The 17,661-nt window shown below is 39.4% G+C and overlaps 1 protein-coding gene across 1 annotated transcript in view; it reads left to right on the top strand.

The window, feature by feature from the left end:
- The first annotated feature begins 1,227 nt into the window (after positions 1-1,227).
- Positions 1,228-17,661, top strand: part of wdfy2 (WD repeat and FYVE domain containing 2) — a 36,530-nt gene continuing 20,096 nt past the window's right edge. The window contains exons 1-8 of the mRNA XM_014340945.2: positions 1,228-1,525; positions 3,148-3,215; positions 10,437-10,510; positions 11,651-11,705; positions 12,858-13,008; positions 14,990-15,102; positions 16,154-16,280; positions 16,787-16,892. Of these exons, the coding sequence (XP_014196431.1) occupies positions 1,389-1,525; positions 3,148-3,215; positions 10,437-10,510; positions 11,651-11,705; positions 12,858-13,008; positions 14,990-15,102; positions 16,154-16,280; positions 16,787-16,892 (831 nt within the window). The 5' untranslated portion in view covers positions 1,228-1,388. The remainder of the gene's footprint in view (positions 1,526-3,147; positions 3,216-10,436; positions 10,511-11,650; positions 11,706-12,857; positions 13,009-14,989; positions 15,103-16,153; positions 16,281-16,786; positions 16,893-17,661) is intronic.

Raw genomic sequence — 17,661 nt, forward strand, 5'->3', positions numbered from 1 at the left:
ATTACAGGTTTTACTGCTTCTCCGAAACAGTTTCCCAGACTTATATATTATATATAACACATTCTTGTGTTGGTTGATTTTAGCACAAAGCGTCATTTCCAAACATAATGGATATTGATTATTAGGGTAGTGGTAATTCTCCACTTATGAAAGTCTCTCTCCCCCCCCTCCATAGTTTGTAATTTTACTACGAAAGTCAGAACCGGAAATGCTACATTTTACTATGAAGGAATCTTGATCACAATTCATGGTGAGTCAAGAACATATGTGAAGTTACTTGGACAAGCCAAACACAAATTTCCGGTCCATGTCTGAGCTGCTTCATACAGGAAGTTGTTGCTCTATTAGTATTAGTGCTGCATGTTAAAATCCAAAAGCATCACCTTAGATAGTTAGATATACGATTTAGTGTTATGAGTATATTATGAGGTTCTAATAAACGACCTATAATTGCATTTTTGATCTAGGCAGTCCTGCAGCTCTTTCCTGGAAAGTAAGTGGTTCGTGAAAAAAGTAATGTTGGTAGAGTTTTTCTTCTCTGAAGTTATCAGTGACCCAACTATTAATCTGGTTTTATTTCTAAAGTCCAGTTCAGTCATCAAGATTATCTCTACTCATGTCCAAACTGGCTATTTATAGTAATCAATAACATTATACATATAGTACCATATCTATGGCGTATAAAAAATACAAAACTAGTTTGAAGAAAGTCGCATTATGGAAATTAATGCAACTAATAATAAAGTATAGCTCACCCTGAGCCAATAGAGGTGTCTAAAAGTCGGGATAACGTCTTTTGTCGACCTCACTGTGGCACCCCTTTAATAAAGACATCTGTCATATTTTATAAACCTTTGGTAAAGGGAAATTGACATGTCATAATTTGCACTTTTTAACATAACAGTATTTGCTCTATATATTTCATTAGGGCCAATTAAAACTGATTTCTTTGCTTTTTTTGCTTCAAAATGATTAACTCTTTCTTGTATGGCAGACGTAGTGTAGCCACACTTTGCAGAGGGCCTCATTAGAAAACGTTTTGTTGATATTACTTTATTATTTTTGCTTACAAGACTTGAGATATTGTCATCGTATCGTTTTATATTTTAATTAAAGCATATCTATCTAATATCTATCATATTTTGTTGTGAAAATCCAAAAGCGGAACTCAACTAAGGACTTTTATTTTGTTCAAAGGAAGTGCTGTATGTGTGCGAGTGTAGGTGGCGTATCTGTTGTCAGCTGACTGGCACCGCCTCTGCCCGCCGTCACAACAGAGAGCTGCCTGCCTGACAGCTAGCTAGCAGCCGAGGTTCTGCTGTCGGACCGCCGTGTGTTATGTTTCTCGGAGCCAGGACCGTAGTCGGAGGTTTGTGCACCACCAGCTCATGGCGGCTGAAATTCAGCCTCAACCTCAGGCTCGGAAGCCTTGCCTCCTGAGCAAAATCGATGCTTTCCAGGAGGTGGTGAGCACAGCGGTGATAATTCCCAAAGAAGACGGCGTTATCAGCGTGTCTGAAGACAGGTAAGCTGCGCTCTGCAGGCTGGCTAAAGCACAAATTAACCTCCAGAAATAATATTCGACACAATAATGCCCCTTAATCTGCTCCTATTGATTGGACTCATTGAGTGGACCCCCACCCCTGTGTCATGTAACGTTTCCAAACATGTTGAAACAGTCCAAGGGTTCAATAACATTTTTACAAAAGTGTCAGCTGACACAGTCACACCATTACATGCTAGTTAACGGCTGTAAATTATACTCTTTTTGTGTTAGCTCCAAGCCAGTAACACGTAGTTTAGTTGTGCTAACGTTAGCTAGACATAACTAAAAAAAGACCCAGCGTAAACACTGGTGTTATTAGAGTGTTTCTCGCATATTATGGCATCAGGAGTTGCTATATATACCAGAATGTCTCAGTTTTGAGGCATTAAAGCTGCTGTAGTCTGTCCCCTTACTTATTCACTGTTGCACATGCCTGGAGCTGTTTTGGGGTACCAAGAGTTTGCGTCTATCCCACTTAGATCTATGTGAGGGTGACGGTGAGCCTGTATATGCTGAGGCGGCATGTTCTGAAATGTCCTTGTAACTTATTGCACCAATTGCAAATTTAGTCCTATATGCCACCTAAGCTATATGATGCATATCCCTGATCCATGGCGACTTACCTATTGTAGTCCTAGATGGCTATTTACTGGGGTGTTTAAGCAGGGGAAATGCTTAAAATAAGATATATGGAATTTGCTAGAACAAACCGCGTTTAAGTACCCACCGAAATGGAAAAGGAGGTGGTGAAATAGAAGTGTCTTAAGTCTTTGTGCCAGTGGCCATGTGGATTTGCGAGGGAAATGAGCCTTTCAGTGGATTCTGTGATTGAGTTTAAAGCACAGATGATTTTATTCCCATTACATTTCACCCAGAAGTATATGTCACCCCTAAAGAGAACAGTGAAGAATAATTGCTGTAAATTGAAGTGTTGAGTGGTGTAGTAAAAATTCAAAGTACGTCAGTGAGTTGATTGTCAGTCATCTCGGAACTCGGGCTGTTGTTCAGTGTCACAGGGGAAAGTTTTTACCTGCATTCACAGCAGAGACAAAACATTAGAACCATTGTTTGTCTCATATCTGGGCTGTGCAGACTGTCAGGTGTAAAGACCTGAGCAAGTCTGATAAGATACAGATGTTTGTGGTCAGATAACTAAGTTAGCACCTCTTCCTTGTGAGAGGCCTACTAACACTGGGCTGACAAGAGTCAAACCACAAACCAGTGACAGGATGAAGTCTGATATGCAGCAGGTGCAACTTACCGGAGTTAACGGATCTGGTGAGCTTTAAGCAGCATTTTAAGGATGGGTGGTCATGATATTTTGGGGATAATGAATGCATGTAACCTTTTGGGGGAAATGTCAGTACTTCCTCTGGTGGAAGTGGCAGTTGGATCTGCTTGTGGCCCTCCGGAATGCTGGTGAGCAGGCTGATTTCCTTATCAGTGGTAGTGAAACCTATGAATACGTCACATATATTTCTGTTTTCTCAGAAATTCTGGCAAACTAGAGTTGATTACCTGCAGTGTAACAAAGTTGACACCAAGAATGTAACTCACTTCAAATGCATTGAGGACTAATCTCTGTTGGTTTCATCCCACAGGACTATTCGGGTATGGTTGAAGAGAGACAGTGGTCAGTACTGGCCCAGCATCTACCACACAATGCCATGTAGGTATTCCTTCCTTTTTTTGTCTACTGGCACATTTTTTTTGAATAACAGTACTTATCAGTAAATTGTCAGTATGGTGTATGCTTAAAAAAGGCAATATTTATTTATGAATTAGCTGGTTGACTGGCTTGTTTAGTATAATTAAAGAAATCATAAATAGCACAAGAATGGCACTTTTGTCAGCAGTTATTCAGCTGACACATTCTTCTGTGAAAGGCCCGTGTTCACTCCCGTTTCTGTACATGCTTCCCCTGTGAGTGTACTGACTCAACATGATGGACACAATGAATCACACACCCCTCCTTTCAGAGACCGATGAAAATGTGGAGGTCACTCTGCTCTTGGGATCAACCAGACTTGATGTTCAACATTTTTCAGATTATCGGTATCATTCTTGTTTCCACTGAGTCTCGATAAAACAGATTAGCTGTAAAATGCGTTACCGTAAAAAGCTACCTCTCTCTGGCAGCTGTCGTCACCCTGAGGTGTCAGGCACTATTATATTTGTTATGCTTCACGAGTAACAGCCTATCAACACTTAATGCACAGATGACCACATGTGCTGACTGGAGCGGCCTCGATGAGTGGGTGGAGCTGTGTTTCAAAGGTAAAGGCAGCAGGAAGTGGCAAGCTCTGACGCTGAAAAGTGAAGCCAACATGGAAGTGCTAAAAAAAGAAGAAGAGAAAGACAGTTCCAATAGTGGCCACTTGAGGCGCTATCCAAAACAGAATCAATCCCATTAGACTTCCATGTAAAAATGTTCAATATCAGCAGTGAAATTAATATTCTGACAGGATGGTACAACAGGTTGTTGTTGTTGTTGTTTTTTTTAAATCTCTTTATCTAATTTATTTTTTCATAACACTAGTCCTTAGAGCAGGGCGATATGACCAAAAATATTTATCACGATATACATTTGAAAATTTGCGATAACGATATAACTGACGACATAATTGACACTAGACAAAATACTTTACAACTCCACAACTTTATTAGTGCAAAAAAAACCCATCAATGTATTTTCACTTAAACAAGCAGCTGTTTTTTAAGTGCATTAAAGTTATATAAAAATGTAACAGTGCAAAAGCAAATTCCTTGCTGACAGTTTAACCAAAAGGCATTTCCAGTGGAAATTGGCCGACATATCCTCAGCATAACCATGTATAATATCCAAAAAACTTAAAAAGAGGTTATACACACACAATACGGTAATATTATGTTGAAGCACAGTACGTATCACTCCGCGAGGCTCCTGCCTACGATAGCCGTAATGCTCCGTCAATCCATCAAGCGGTGCGGGTTCGTAGCTTAGCAAAGTCGTACTGAAACATTTGACAGATTTTCGAGCGCCGTGTACATAAAATCGTTTCGAGGTCAGTAAACACAACCAGAATTCATACATAAGGCACACGGGATTATAAGGGGCACTGTCGATTTTCAGAAAAATCAAAGGATTGATTTTAAGTGTGCCGTATTTTCCAAAAAACACGGTAATAACGACGGCCCGCTAGCATGCTCTACCAAAAATAGTGCTTTGTTGTGTATCTGACGGACGAAAGCTAAACCAGTTCCACACCACTGAAGTTGCAGCATTTTTACAAACCAGTTCTGGTTCATCCGTTTCATTCAACGATCCACTTTCGCCTCTTCTCATTCTCTGTCGCCATGCTTTTTCCGCCATGTGCGTATGAAAACAAAGGCACTGCGCATGCGTGTTTTACCCATATTCTATCGTGATATTTCATTTTCTTATCGTTGCCCGTCATTATACCGGTATTACCGTGAACGGTATGATATGGCCCAGCCCTACTAGTCCTTTTCCAAAAATGTTGGGACACTGTAAAAAATATTAACAAAAACACAACGCACTGATTTTCAAATGTCATATTTCATGTAATAATAAAACATGGAAAACATACCAAATGTTTAAGCTTAAGAAAAATCCTCTGTTATTTTGAATTTGATGGCAGCAGCACGTCTCAGAAAAGTTGAGACAGGACCACTGTGTAGCATCCCTTCTTCTTTAAACAACAGTCTGCCGTGGAGAGTAACTGCTGGATCGTGGGCAGAGGAATCTTGGCAAATTCTTGTCTAGAGCAGGGCGATATGGCCAAAAATATTTATCACGATATATATTTGAAAATTTGCGATAACGATATAACTGACGATATAATTGATGCGAGACAAAATACAACTCCACAACATTACTAGCGCAAAAAGACAACCTTCCATTTATTTTCACTTAAACAAGAAGCTGGTTTTTATGTACATTAAAGCTTTATAAAAATGTAACAGTGCAAATGCAAATTCCTTGCTGAAAGTTTAACCAAAAGGCATTTCCAGTAGAAATGGGCTGACATATCCTGAGCATAACCATGTATAATATCCACTGAAGTTAAAAAGAGGTGCTTTGCAACATTAAACTGCAGTGTGCAGTACGTATTTTTCGGACCATAAGGTGCACGGGATTATAAGGCACATTAAGCGAAACAAAGCAGTCAGATAAATCAAACTTTATTAAACTCATTCTTCTTGCTTCCTCCACTTCTGTACCATTGATTCATTAATGTTGAATTCTCTGGCAGCTGCTCTATTCCCATGTTGTTGCAGTATATTAATGACTAACCTCGTATTGTGGATGGATTATCTCAGTTGTTCTCCTGACTGAAGTTTGGTCCGTTTACAGCATCCTGCCATGCGATTGCATTTGTCTCTAACCATGAAGAACCTTCACGTTAACTTTTATAAGTGGAAAAGTGTTAGTGTTCGTCCTCCAGCTTCACTGTTTATGTTATGCTAACATAGCTGTGTCGCTAGCGATCACGTAGCACATCATTATATACCAGCTAGCCCAACTTCAGTAACCCTACAAACGTCACTGCTGTTTAGTTTCCTGTCTTCATTTATGTTGGAAGTGATAGCAGAGCTGTACGTTTGATTTTTTTCAGAAATCTCTCAGTCAGAACATGCTATATCATGCTTAGGTAACTAGCGAAACTAGCGAGCTAACTTCCGCTAGCTTCCTGCTAACTTCTAACTCCGTTAAATGTAATAACTTTTGTTTTCATGGATGCCTGGAAGTTAAACTTTATAGTTACACCTGGTAAAGCAGCAATGCTGATCGTTTTATTAAAGATGAAAGAATTTAGACAGTTTTTAACTCTCAGTGATGCTGCAGTGTTCGTTTGACCTGAAGCATACGGAGTTTAGGACCCAGATTACTCCCAGATTTAAGAGCATCTTAGTCCGACAAATACGACAATAACGACGGCCGCTTGCATGTTCTGCAAAAAAATGTGCTTTGTCGTGTATCTGACGGACAAACACCAAACCAGTTCCACATCACTGAAGTTGCACCATTTTTACAAACCAATTCTGGTTCATCTGTTTCACTCAACAATCGGCCATGTGCGTATGAAAACAAAGGCACTGCGCATGCGCGTTTTACTCCCATTCTATCGCGATATTTCATTTTCCTATCGTTGCCTAACATTATACCGGTATTACCGTGAACGGTATAATATGGCCCAGCCCTATTCTTGTCTATTACAGGATTCTAGCTGTTAAGAAGTCTTTGAGTTTTTTCCAGTCTGCCCTAAAGGTTTTCATTTGGTGAAATGGCAGGTTGGCCAGTTCAGTACCCACACTCTTGTACTATGAAGCCATGCTGTTGTAATAGTTGCAGTATGCTGGGTAGGATTGTCTTGCTAAAATATGCAAGCCCTTCCCTGAAAAAGATGTCATCTTGATGGAAGCATATGTTGCTCTAAAACCTGTATATACAGGTTTTATATAGTTTTCAATTGCTGTATATAGTTTTCAGTATATTAGGCGCTAATATACTTATGAGGCTATGGTGTCAGTGTTTTCCAAAAATAATTTCAAATTTTCAACTCATCTAATCACAAAACAGTTTTTCACTTTGCCTCACTTTATCCATTTTAAATGTATTTTGGCCCAGAGAAGACTGCAGTGTTTCGTCTTTGCATGATTGAGCTTTAACCTGTGTTAGTGGATGGTTCGGTGAGCTGTGTTCTCAAGAGTGATTTGTGGAAGTGTTCCTGACCTCATGCAGTGATTTCCATGACAGAATTATGTCTGTATTTAATGCAGTGCCGCCTGAGGCCTGAAGATCAGAGGCATCCAGTATTGATTCTGGGCCATGTTCCTTGCTAGATTTCTCCACATTCACTAAATCGTTTCATGGTTTTATGTACTATTGACAAACATTCTGAAATTGGTTCAAAATGGGCAAATTTGCAATTTTTTAAAGACTGGTGAACCTCTGCTTATCTTTACTTCAGAGAAACTCTTTTTTTTCTCAGTGACCTGTTGCCACTTTACCTAATTAGTTGCAAAATGTTCCTCCACCAAAACGTTCCCTTTTACACTTCCGGCCTTTTGTTTCCCCTGTTCCGACTTTTTGCTGCCGTCAATTCAAAATGAGCTAATACGTTTCATGAAATTATAAAAATGTATCGATTTAAACATTTGATGTTTAGTAATGTTCTATTGTGAATAAAACATGTGTTTATGAGATTTGCAGCTCGTTGTATTATTTTTTTATTTACACTTTAAACAGCATCTCAGCATTTTTGGAAATGGGTTTGCAGTTGTGTAGGTGTTGAGTCTTTTTCTTCTTCTAACTCCCCCCTTTTGTTGTGGCTTACAGTTAGTGAGTGGCTGCTTTGATTAATGGGTCTGCCAACATTGGCAGCTGTAGCCTCCAGCTGTAAGCTCAGCCTCACTGAAGTGCACGTCTGTGGTGCATTTGGAGCATTTTTAGTAGAATTATTGATAAATAACATCATGACAAAAAATGTTACAAGAGGTTTTGCTATTACCAGTTTTGGTGATTTTATTCATCTCTTACTTGGCACGAATTAACAGGGTTTCTGTTCCTATGTGTTGCGCCCGTAGACTGTATATAACACATGGATATGACTTCTGGTGTATTTTACAAAACAGTTTTTATTTTGTATGACCCAAAATGAGTGACTGTGCCCATAAACTCATAATGAAAGTGTTTACAGAGATCAAGTCAGAAAGCAGTTTTCCCATAAACTTCTACAGGACTGAAGTCTTTTTGCAACCACAACTATCTCCATCTGGTGGCCTCCAGACAGAATGCAGGTTTTTAGGTGCTTCTTTATTGGCTTAATCTTTCTGACTCGAATGCTACATCCTTGTTTTATACTATCTGTTGTTGTTGAATGCGGTTTATAAACACAGCACGCTCACCATACTAGCTTTAGCTGATAATTTAGTAGTTTAACCTTCTGTCCAAACTTAATCATTTATGGCAAAATACAACATGGCAGTAGCCAAACCACTAATGTTTAGGCTTCAAAATTCAGGGTACACAAATCAATGAGTGATGGTGCAATGGCTATGACCATCTTTTATATACAGTCTGTGGTTAGTGGCTTCTGCCTAATTTCAAAAATCACTTATTACCTTATGATAGATTGATTTTATAAAGCATACAATAACAGCATTCTTTTCATTTTTATTACAAACAGTATTGCTTATTGATTGCCAATATTCGGTTTCTGTTCTGTGCATGACTGTGACGGTTGGTCCCTTTTTTTTTTTCTTTAGTTGTGCAACTGAAGGAACTCTCATGCTGTGATCAGCAAGATGTGTCACTAACAATAGCAGTGCCAGAGGCTGCACTAGTTAAATATTTGTGGTTACCAACCCTGACATGAGTTTTTTCAAACTGCTCAGTAATCACTGCAAAGGAAAGCGACTATTGGCTAAAGTGCAGAAAGGTAGAATAAACTGATTGCATCTATGCATCCCTATGTTGCTTTCCAACATTTTGATATTTCCAGTGCTTTCTGGAAACCTAAACTGGGTAGTTTTGCAGGGACTTTGGTTGCACTTTCTTTCTTTCTTCTTTTTTTGGCTTTTAAAACTTTCAGCCAGCTCTTCCAGGAAATTGCAACAAACAGTTTTCCAAAGTAGTTAGACAGTCATTATAAAGTATCTACAATACATAAATTCTGGATTCATTTCCCCTGGGTTAAATAACACACTGGGGGTTTTAAATATTTAGATTTAAAATTGTAATTTCTCAGAAATTAAGCAAATAAAACTGCTAACTTGTTCAGAGTGTACCCTCCTGCAGGAAAGGCTCCAGCCCTTTCCAAACCCTGGGTTAGACAAGCAGTTAAGAATATGGATGGGTGGATAGACAGAACATAAAATAAACATTGTTTCACTTGTGCAAGACTCAAACTCGCAATGTTCTGCTTTTTATAATAAACTGTGGCTTGATGTCTTGACAGTAGTATTGTCGTTCTTGACAATACAAAGATTCAGTTTTTCTTTTTAATCTGATGCAGCTGGCATCTTGCATTTTATTCTGCTCTGTCATATTTAAATGTAAAAATTGCTGTTTTTGAAAGCCATATAAACAAGAATACAATTGTTTATTTCATTTTAATTGTAATGCTGACGATGAGACGAGAAAAGAACATGGGAGATGAAAACCTCTGAAACTGGTGATTTGTATTTTGTGCAGCAACCATTGTTCAGCTCTGAATGTCGAAGTGTTGTTCATTTCAGAGAGAAGCCTATGGTAGTTTGAAAGCCTTTGAACACAATGAAAATGATTCAGTACAGCACCAGAGTCTAGCTTAATAGCTTGAGGACATGATTTAACAATGTTTCCTGGTGTAGATTGGATCAGACGGGAGATGCATATTAACAATTGATGAGGCCGAAATCAGACCTTATGAACCTCATGCTGTATTAAAATAAAAAATAAGAAAAACCATGGCACAACATGGCACAATAAGCTAAGTGTCCATTATTTGTGTTAGGTTAGATTCCCTACAGAGAGACTTCTGTTCAGTGAAGTTTGCCAGCTCAGCTTTATAGACTGGAATGGTTTTTTCCAGTGTATTTGAGGGTTTGTTGGCTAACAGTGCCGAAGAAAGTCATCAGTTTTCTGTACCTTTAAGTTGCATCTCGTTTGCTGTCACATGACCCAGTCAGCTGAGAAAGGACTGTGAGATGCAGTTGATAGGCTAAAAAAAGCTTGTGGTTTAACCTTGACACTTGCTACAATGTCAAACAAATGTCATCAATGTTAAGAAAGAAGGCATGAGTATCCTTATGATTTTACTGCTATCTTACAGATTGCCTCACAAAAGTCTGTTAGGTCAGTAATAATTGTAACCTTTGTTGTTGTGTGTCTTTGTGTCTCCAGCATCAAGCTCCTGTATGTCCTTTAACCCTGAGACCAGGAGGCTATCTGTGGGGATGGACACTGGGAGTATCTGTGTAAGTCCAGCCAACATCCTGCTTCCCTTTTAAATGCAGACCTCTGGTTTTTTCACTCCTTCCTCTGTGACAAACTATTTCCTTTTTTTGCCGGTGATGTTATAATCAAATGAATGGAGTAGTTGTATTTCTTTTGTTTTAGTGGAAATGTCAGTGCCCTAGTTCACAAACCTGATCTGCTTTGATTGTGTTTTGAAGTCATTTCATCTCACCTGAAGCACACTATCTAGCCACTCAGCCGAGATTTTTTTTTCTTTTTAAATGTGAATTCATCTCTTCCAGTAAATCATCATCATTATAGCAATTTTGTCCCCTCTGATCTTTCTTACAGTGGCAGTGAATAGCTTTCGTTTGTGACAAACTGTGGCAAAGCTCTCCAGAGAATAAATCTCACTTCTCATTTTTATTTGCTTTTCTCACACAGTACCATACAATGGTGTCTAATTGAACGAGTTCCTTCAGATCTACTTATTCTATTCATGCTCATCAGAGGAAGAATCCTTGTGATCTTGGTCACTTAATAATCCTTCCTATAGTGCGTCACGCAGCTCATAATGCAATTTATTAATACGATTCTTTGTTTCCAGAGGGCAATACCTCTTTGCCAGACTTTCCTTTTGGTCTACTCCGTACAGTTAAAGCTCCAACCCCAAAAAAGTAACCATTATTTTTTTATAAACAGCAACACAGCAGTTTCATTTCTGACCTGACGCAGTGCAGGTCACTCTATTTTTAGATGAAGCATTATTTGCTGTCCACTTCTTGTTTTGTTGCTGTCCTAAAATAAAGCCAGCACGTGATGTGAACTTTTCTTGGACATTCATCTCAGAACAACCTCATAACTTACCATAAGTTCCCATAAGTGTTTTATTAAGGGTGTTGACCTCAGCTGAAACTTCAGAACAAGAACCTCTCTTGTATTTATTGATCTATGAGTCATTTGTCTTTACGTTTTTGAGGAAGTAGTACTTATTTCTCACCTATACATGCTGTGCAGTGCACATTTTGCATGAATCCTCTGATGTGCAGAGAACTGAGCCAAATGTAATTTAAACACAGCAACATAGTTTTTTTTCTATGTTTACAAAGTTGCTGGAAACTTTAGTCAGTGACCAATTATCTCCACTTCCTCTCTTTCAGGAGTTTGTTCTGTCAGAAGACTACAACAAGATGACTCCAGCACGCACCTACCAGGGTGAGACAGAAAGAGCAAGAACGCTGTTATATTCAGGGGTGCACATAAGTGGTCCGCAGGTGCGCATTCTGCACCACATCTCTGTGCGTTCATCATTTGTTTGCAGCCAGCTCACCTCCTGCAACCACTTTTCTGAGAATACGCGCTTCTTTGGAGGTGGAGGAACACCAAAGAAATTGCTTAAAGGAGCTTGCTTCTTTTGACATCTTTAAGAGTTCTAAACAGATGTCTGTCCTCCTCCAGAAAATCTTATGTACCCAAACGCGCGTTGCAACTCCTTATCTGGTGCGTGTCTTTTATTTTGATGCGAATGGGGTTTAGCTGAAACTTGCATTCAGAAGGCAAAATTCTTAATGCCTTGTGCCCAGACTAATACCCCGACTAAACCTTCCCCACTGCCCCAGAAAAGAGTGACAAGGGGCTTTTCTTTCTCTATAAATAAATTATGATTTGTCCCATTTAAAAAAAAAAAAAAAAAAAAAAAAAAGAAAAGAAAAGAGAAAAAAGTTATTATTATTATTACAGTCGGTGTTAGAATGCCTTAAAAATATAAGTCTAACACTTTCAAAGTGAATTTTTTAAGCTTTGTTTCTGCTATCGTTTATTGTTACTTGTTATTTATTGTTACTTTTGCCAATTCTGGGCAGTTCAAAGTTAATAAAGTCCACTCACATCCTTGTACTTTAGGCTTTGTAGCCTGAGGAGTATTTGCTCTCTGGCTGTGTTCATAATTCATGCCTCTCTGTGGAGCATAACTCACTAAGTGTGGATCAGAGCACCAGTGATAAATCTCTTTATGTATCCTCCACAGATTCCACTATACTGCATGTTTTTTATTGTGTGGGTGTCCAAAACAACCCAAGATTTATTTATTTATTTTATGGATATAGAGAAATATTTATAGTTGACCTTTATGATATGTTTCTCTGATCATATGTGAAGATGTATCTTTGTGTCACATAAGGCTAAGTGTGTTGTGCAACAGTACAAATGTATAAAAATACGTCTTCATCAGTGTCAAGCACAAACTTCCTCTTCATTTGTCTGCTTTCTTTGAAGAAGGCAGTAGTGCTTGATCGTCTTCTTTCATGATGACCATGATTTCTTGTAGGCTACTCTCGTTTTAATTAATTTGATTTTTTATGTGTGTAGCTCATCAGGGCAGGGTGACTGTGGTGCTGTTTGTGCTGGAGATGGAGTGGCTGCTGAGCACGGGGCAGGATAAAAACTTCACCTGGCACTGCTCAGAGAGCGGCCAGCAGCTGGGGACATATCGCACCGCAGCCTGGGTCTCAGGACTACAGTATCCTTCTACACCCAGCTTTGTCTTTAGAGTGGATCGAGTGGGAAGTGACGAGCCAACTTTGATTCTTTAGCCTTTGTCTTTTTATTTTGATGACACCGTCTATTTTTAGGTCAGTGCAACATAAGACCGGGCAATTGAAATTAGCCTCCAGTTAGTTTCTACTAATGTGAAGGGCTAACAATAGGCATCAGTCATGCTGTTGTCAAGGAAACGGTCTGAGTAGGTTTCTGTAATGGCCACATGAAAGGCTGTGTGAGTGCTCAGCAGCGGCACTGATCCATACCAATGAGCCTGCTATTAGGTCATCACACTGCTGGTATCCTCTTAGCATCATGCTAACCTGTCTACATAACATGGCAAGAGGAGATTCAGAGCAGCGGCGTTTATTTGTTCAGGGATTTTAGACATAATGAAAAAGGAACAGTGTGGAAAATGAAAAGTTACATTTAAAAGTTTTGCTGGGTTTTTTTTGAAAAATTGTTCAAAAAATTGTTGTTCAAATGGCCGTCATAGTGCATGAAGCCTTTTAACCAAATCTGCGCTCATTTGAACTAAAGCAAGCCTTTTGATACTGTGGCTGAAAGCTTTTTATTTGGAAACAACAAATAAAAAGTGCCCTCATACTGTTTACCATTAGTTATACGTGTTTTGCTGTAGTTCTGATAAATATAAAGTAAGATAAAAAGAGGCATCTTATCTTGCTCCCAGTTTTATTTTCAGCGTAGCCTAAAAAAGGAGGTGTGAAGAAAAGTGGGCCAATACGTCTCCACAACCACACGAGAGAGACTGACAAAGTCAAACAGTTAGTGCTGCTAAATGTGTTTCTACAAGCTACTGAATCAGTTTTTCATACACTGCTTCTACATGTTGTTCTTAGTAGATATTAAATAAATAATGACGATGTAATATGACATGTATTGTTCACCTGAGCTTGTGTTTGCCTAATTTTAAGACTTGCTGAGGAACAGATTTTTTTTATGCTAAACTCAATTTAACTGGTGAAGACTGAGCTGGAACTGACAATTGTTTTCTTTTTATCATTAAAGTACAAAAGCCATCATTAAACAGAAACGGTGCTACGCTGAAAACAGACCTAAGAGCAGCAAAAGAAATTATAATGTTTCATGTGGAGGATCTACTTTACTCAACAAACTTTGAAAATATGGTTAATAGTCAAGTGTGCAGTGATTCTTTAGATGCACAGTTTGTACTTTAGTTTTTCCTTTTAGGGTAATGAATAAGAATATGACTTGGTCACTTAAGTTTCCTAGAATCAGATTATTTTGACGTGTTTCCTGTTCACTTTTTAACAGCGCGTAACTGTTTCATTTCTCACCAGCTTAGCATACTTTAAACAGGCATTAACCACCGCAGCTCAATGTGGCTAACTGGCTGTAGCAACATTAAGGCTGAAAATGGTTAAACAGACAGTCAGGGGTGTTTTTAAAAACTGCTACAGCCCTTTTAATGTTTAATAAAGATTTCACTGGTTTTCTGTGGTGTTGAGAAGGACAGACGAACCAGCGGTGTAGATCTGTTGTAATATCCTTTCACTTTAAAATCATCTTTTCTGTGCTTACTGGGAGTTATGCACAGCGTGAAATCTCAGATTTCCAGAAAGAAAAGGACAAATCAGTGGAAGTGGATTGGATCTTTAGGTTATTGTTTCCGCTGTTGGGTTTCCTCGTCGTCTTTGGATCCCGACGTAATAATTTGGTTCAGTCGTGACTTAATCGGGTCAGACGAGGGCTTTGAAGGAAGCCGGTGAAACAGCTGAGAGTCCTCCGCTGACAGTCGCTGTGGTGCTGCCTCTGCACGAATTCATTCAAAGCTTTCATGTAGTAGTTTACACAGAGTTGGCTCTGGATTTTGGTGAGCAGTGAAATTTACAACTCTGTTGTGAATCTGTTCGGTCTGTGTGACAGGATCTGAATGAGTGCATATTTAGCAGGAAAGCATGACCTTAATTTTGACCCAGGTTCGACGTGGAGACCAGACACGCCTTCGTAGGGGATCAGTCTGGTCAGGTGACAATCCTGAAGCTGGAGCAGGACCTCTGCAGCCTGGTCACCACCTTCAAAGGACACACTGGTACCCACACACAAGCACCTAGTGTCCTAATTGAAGCACAAATGATTAATTAATCGGTCAGCTGATCAGGCCTCTGATAGTGTCACTGTTAGTTTGGCTTTTTGAGTGATTTTTAACAGATGACATGGAGCTTAAGGGGATTTTTGTTAACATTTACCAGAATTAAATAAATAATTCAATAATTTATTGATAAAATGTTCAACTGATTGATCAAGAATGAAAATAATTTTTGGCGGCAGTCCTAGCATAGTAATGAAGCTCTGAACTCTTGCCGGCTCTGCCTGCGCCACAACATTGTTAAATATTCATTCCAATTTTGTCTGTACAAATTGTCTCCCAGCTATGTTTCGGATGATTTTCAGTTTTCTGCTTTCAGTACGCTCCCGACTCTGAATATTAGTTTATGAGAAAAAGCCAGCATCTTTTGCTTGTGTGCTTTTCTTATTTCTTCGCTGATCTGAGAGAGAGAGGAGCCTCTACAGTGGATCACAGCAGCAGATATTTTCAATATTTGGTGATTACTTTCTGATCTGTAAACTTTAAACAAAACCCACTTTAAAACAATTATGTAGCAGTTGAGTCGCAGCTTTTCTTTGTATGATAATTAAATCTTTATTTTAGAATTCAGTTATATTTTGAGGAGCATTCTCATAAATGTGTGTTCACACAGCAGCTGCAGTAAGTTCACACAGTATCCTCGTTTGTCTTCGCCTGTTGTCCTCCAGCAGGTTGCAGATTTGTTGACGCAGCTCAGCATTGATTTTTACAGAGTTGTGCGTCCCCGGTGGTTTTAAATGTTCGAGAAAATCTTTGGAACTTGTCATGATGCAGTCTGCTTCAACAGAGAAGGCAAAAGAAAAATGTGTTTTTACCATTTAACAATAAAGAGACATCCAAATGAGTTTAAAGATGAGAGAGGTCCAACAACAGTGACTTCAAGCCAGTGAAAGTTGGTTTTAATTAATTGGTTTTTATTAAATTTCAGTGAACCCTGCACAATAATGTGGCGTAGCTGACGGAGGCACTTTTGTCTCCGTTGTAATTTTGTCAGGTAATGTGACGGCGCTGTGTTGGGACCCGGTCACAAGGGTGTTGTTCTCCGGAAGCTCGGACCACTCAATCATCATGTGGGACATCGGCGGACGCAAAGGCACCGCTATCGAACTGCAAGGACACAAGTAAGGCTCTCCATTAGCCAATAAGTTATACATATGCTCAGCGGTTTTGTATTGATGGAATTGTAATTGTGTTTTTGTCATGTTTACTCAGTTTCATTCATTTCATCGCATTCACTTCAAGCTTGAATGACTAGTTGAAATGTAATGTTATGAAGTTACCATAAAGGCTGCAGGAGAGCAGACTTCAGTAAAAGAAAAACAGTGTTCTGACTTCATAAGAGGACGATAAACAGACTCTGGAATCTCACACTTTTTTTTGAGCAAAGACCTTTATTGACTCTCAAAAGTTAAAAGCTGCTAAATAAATGTTTTTCTTCTTAGAGCATTTTATAAAAATGTGCTTTGACATTGAAACAAGCTTTTCAACCACTGAAAGCTTGGAGGACCCACTCAGTGTAGCTGCTACCTTGTATTTTAACTTGTTGTTTCTTGAATTTTAATGCAAAGCACTTCTGGTTATGTCAGCATACCGGGACACCCACTTCACTGCTGTGCTCTCCCCACAGTGACAAAGTTCAGGGCCTGTGTTACGCCTCACACACCCGGCAGCTCATCTCCTGCAGCTCAGATGGAAGCATCGTCATCTGGAACATGGATGTAACACGGCAAGAGGTGAGAGAGAGCAGACTGAAGCAGCGTGACGTCAGCGCACAAACACAAGCTTGTGTTTGATGTGTGAACTGCAACAGCTTGTGAGCAAAATAAGGAAATGTCATGTGTGCTATGTAATAGCATGCTTTTTTCCCTTAGTGCTTCCCTGCATGTCTTACAGGGAAGCACATTCTGTGATGCAGATCGGCTCAGAGGATAAACTGCTGATGTTTGTTCTCTCAGATCCTTTGGCGGCAAAAAGTTCTCTTTAGAGGTCCATTAAAGGTCACCTGATTAGCAGAGTTTTCTTTGATTTTCTGTCGTTCAGATGCTCACACAGTCTAGATTCGGCGTCTCCCTCTTTGCTCTGCTAGTCTCCAGGCTTTAATTGCTTCTATATTCAATCAGAGCCACTTTCACTCTGCCTCGCTGTTCTGTTGTGCCACAGTCTCTGTAATTTGCTCCAAATTTTCGTCTTTAAAATAACAGCTTGACTAAGTCGTTCACCGGAGTCTTGACGGTTGTGCTGGGGTCTTTAGTTTTCTATGGAGAGTCTTTAAAATCTCTGACTTCCTACCTCTGCCAGGCTTGTTCTGACTGTGTGGCTCTCCTTACATTTCTTGATAATACTTCTCACTCCAGTTATTGACACACTGTGATAACTTTGTATATGCATGGGGGGGCTGTGTTTATGTTATTCCTGGGATCTGCTGGAGCCACTCGCCTAGCTTGGGAGTCACCGCACCTAGTGCTCTGATTACCACGGGGACCACCGTTACCTTCACCCTCC

This window comes from Haplochromis burtoni, unplaced genomic scaffold (assembly GCF_018398535.1).
Source record: "Haplochromis burtoni strain Fernald_Lab_line unplaced genomic scaffold, NCSU_Asbu1 Contig_440, whole genome shotgun sequence".
NCBI lineage: Eukaryota > Metazoa > Chordata > Actinopteri > Cichliformes > Cichlidae > Haplochromis > Haplochromis burtoni.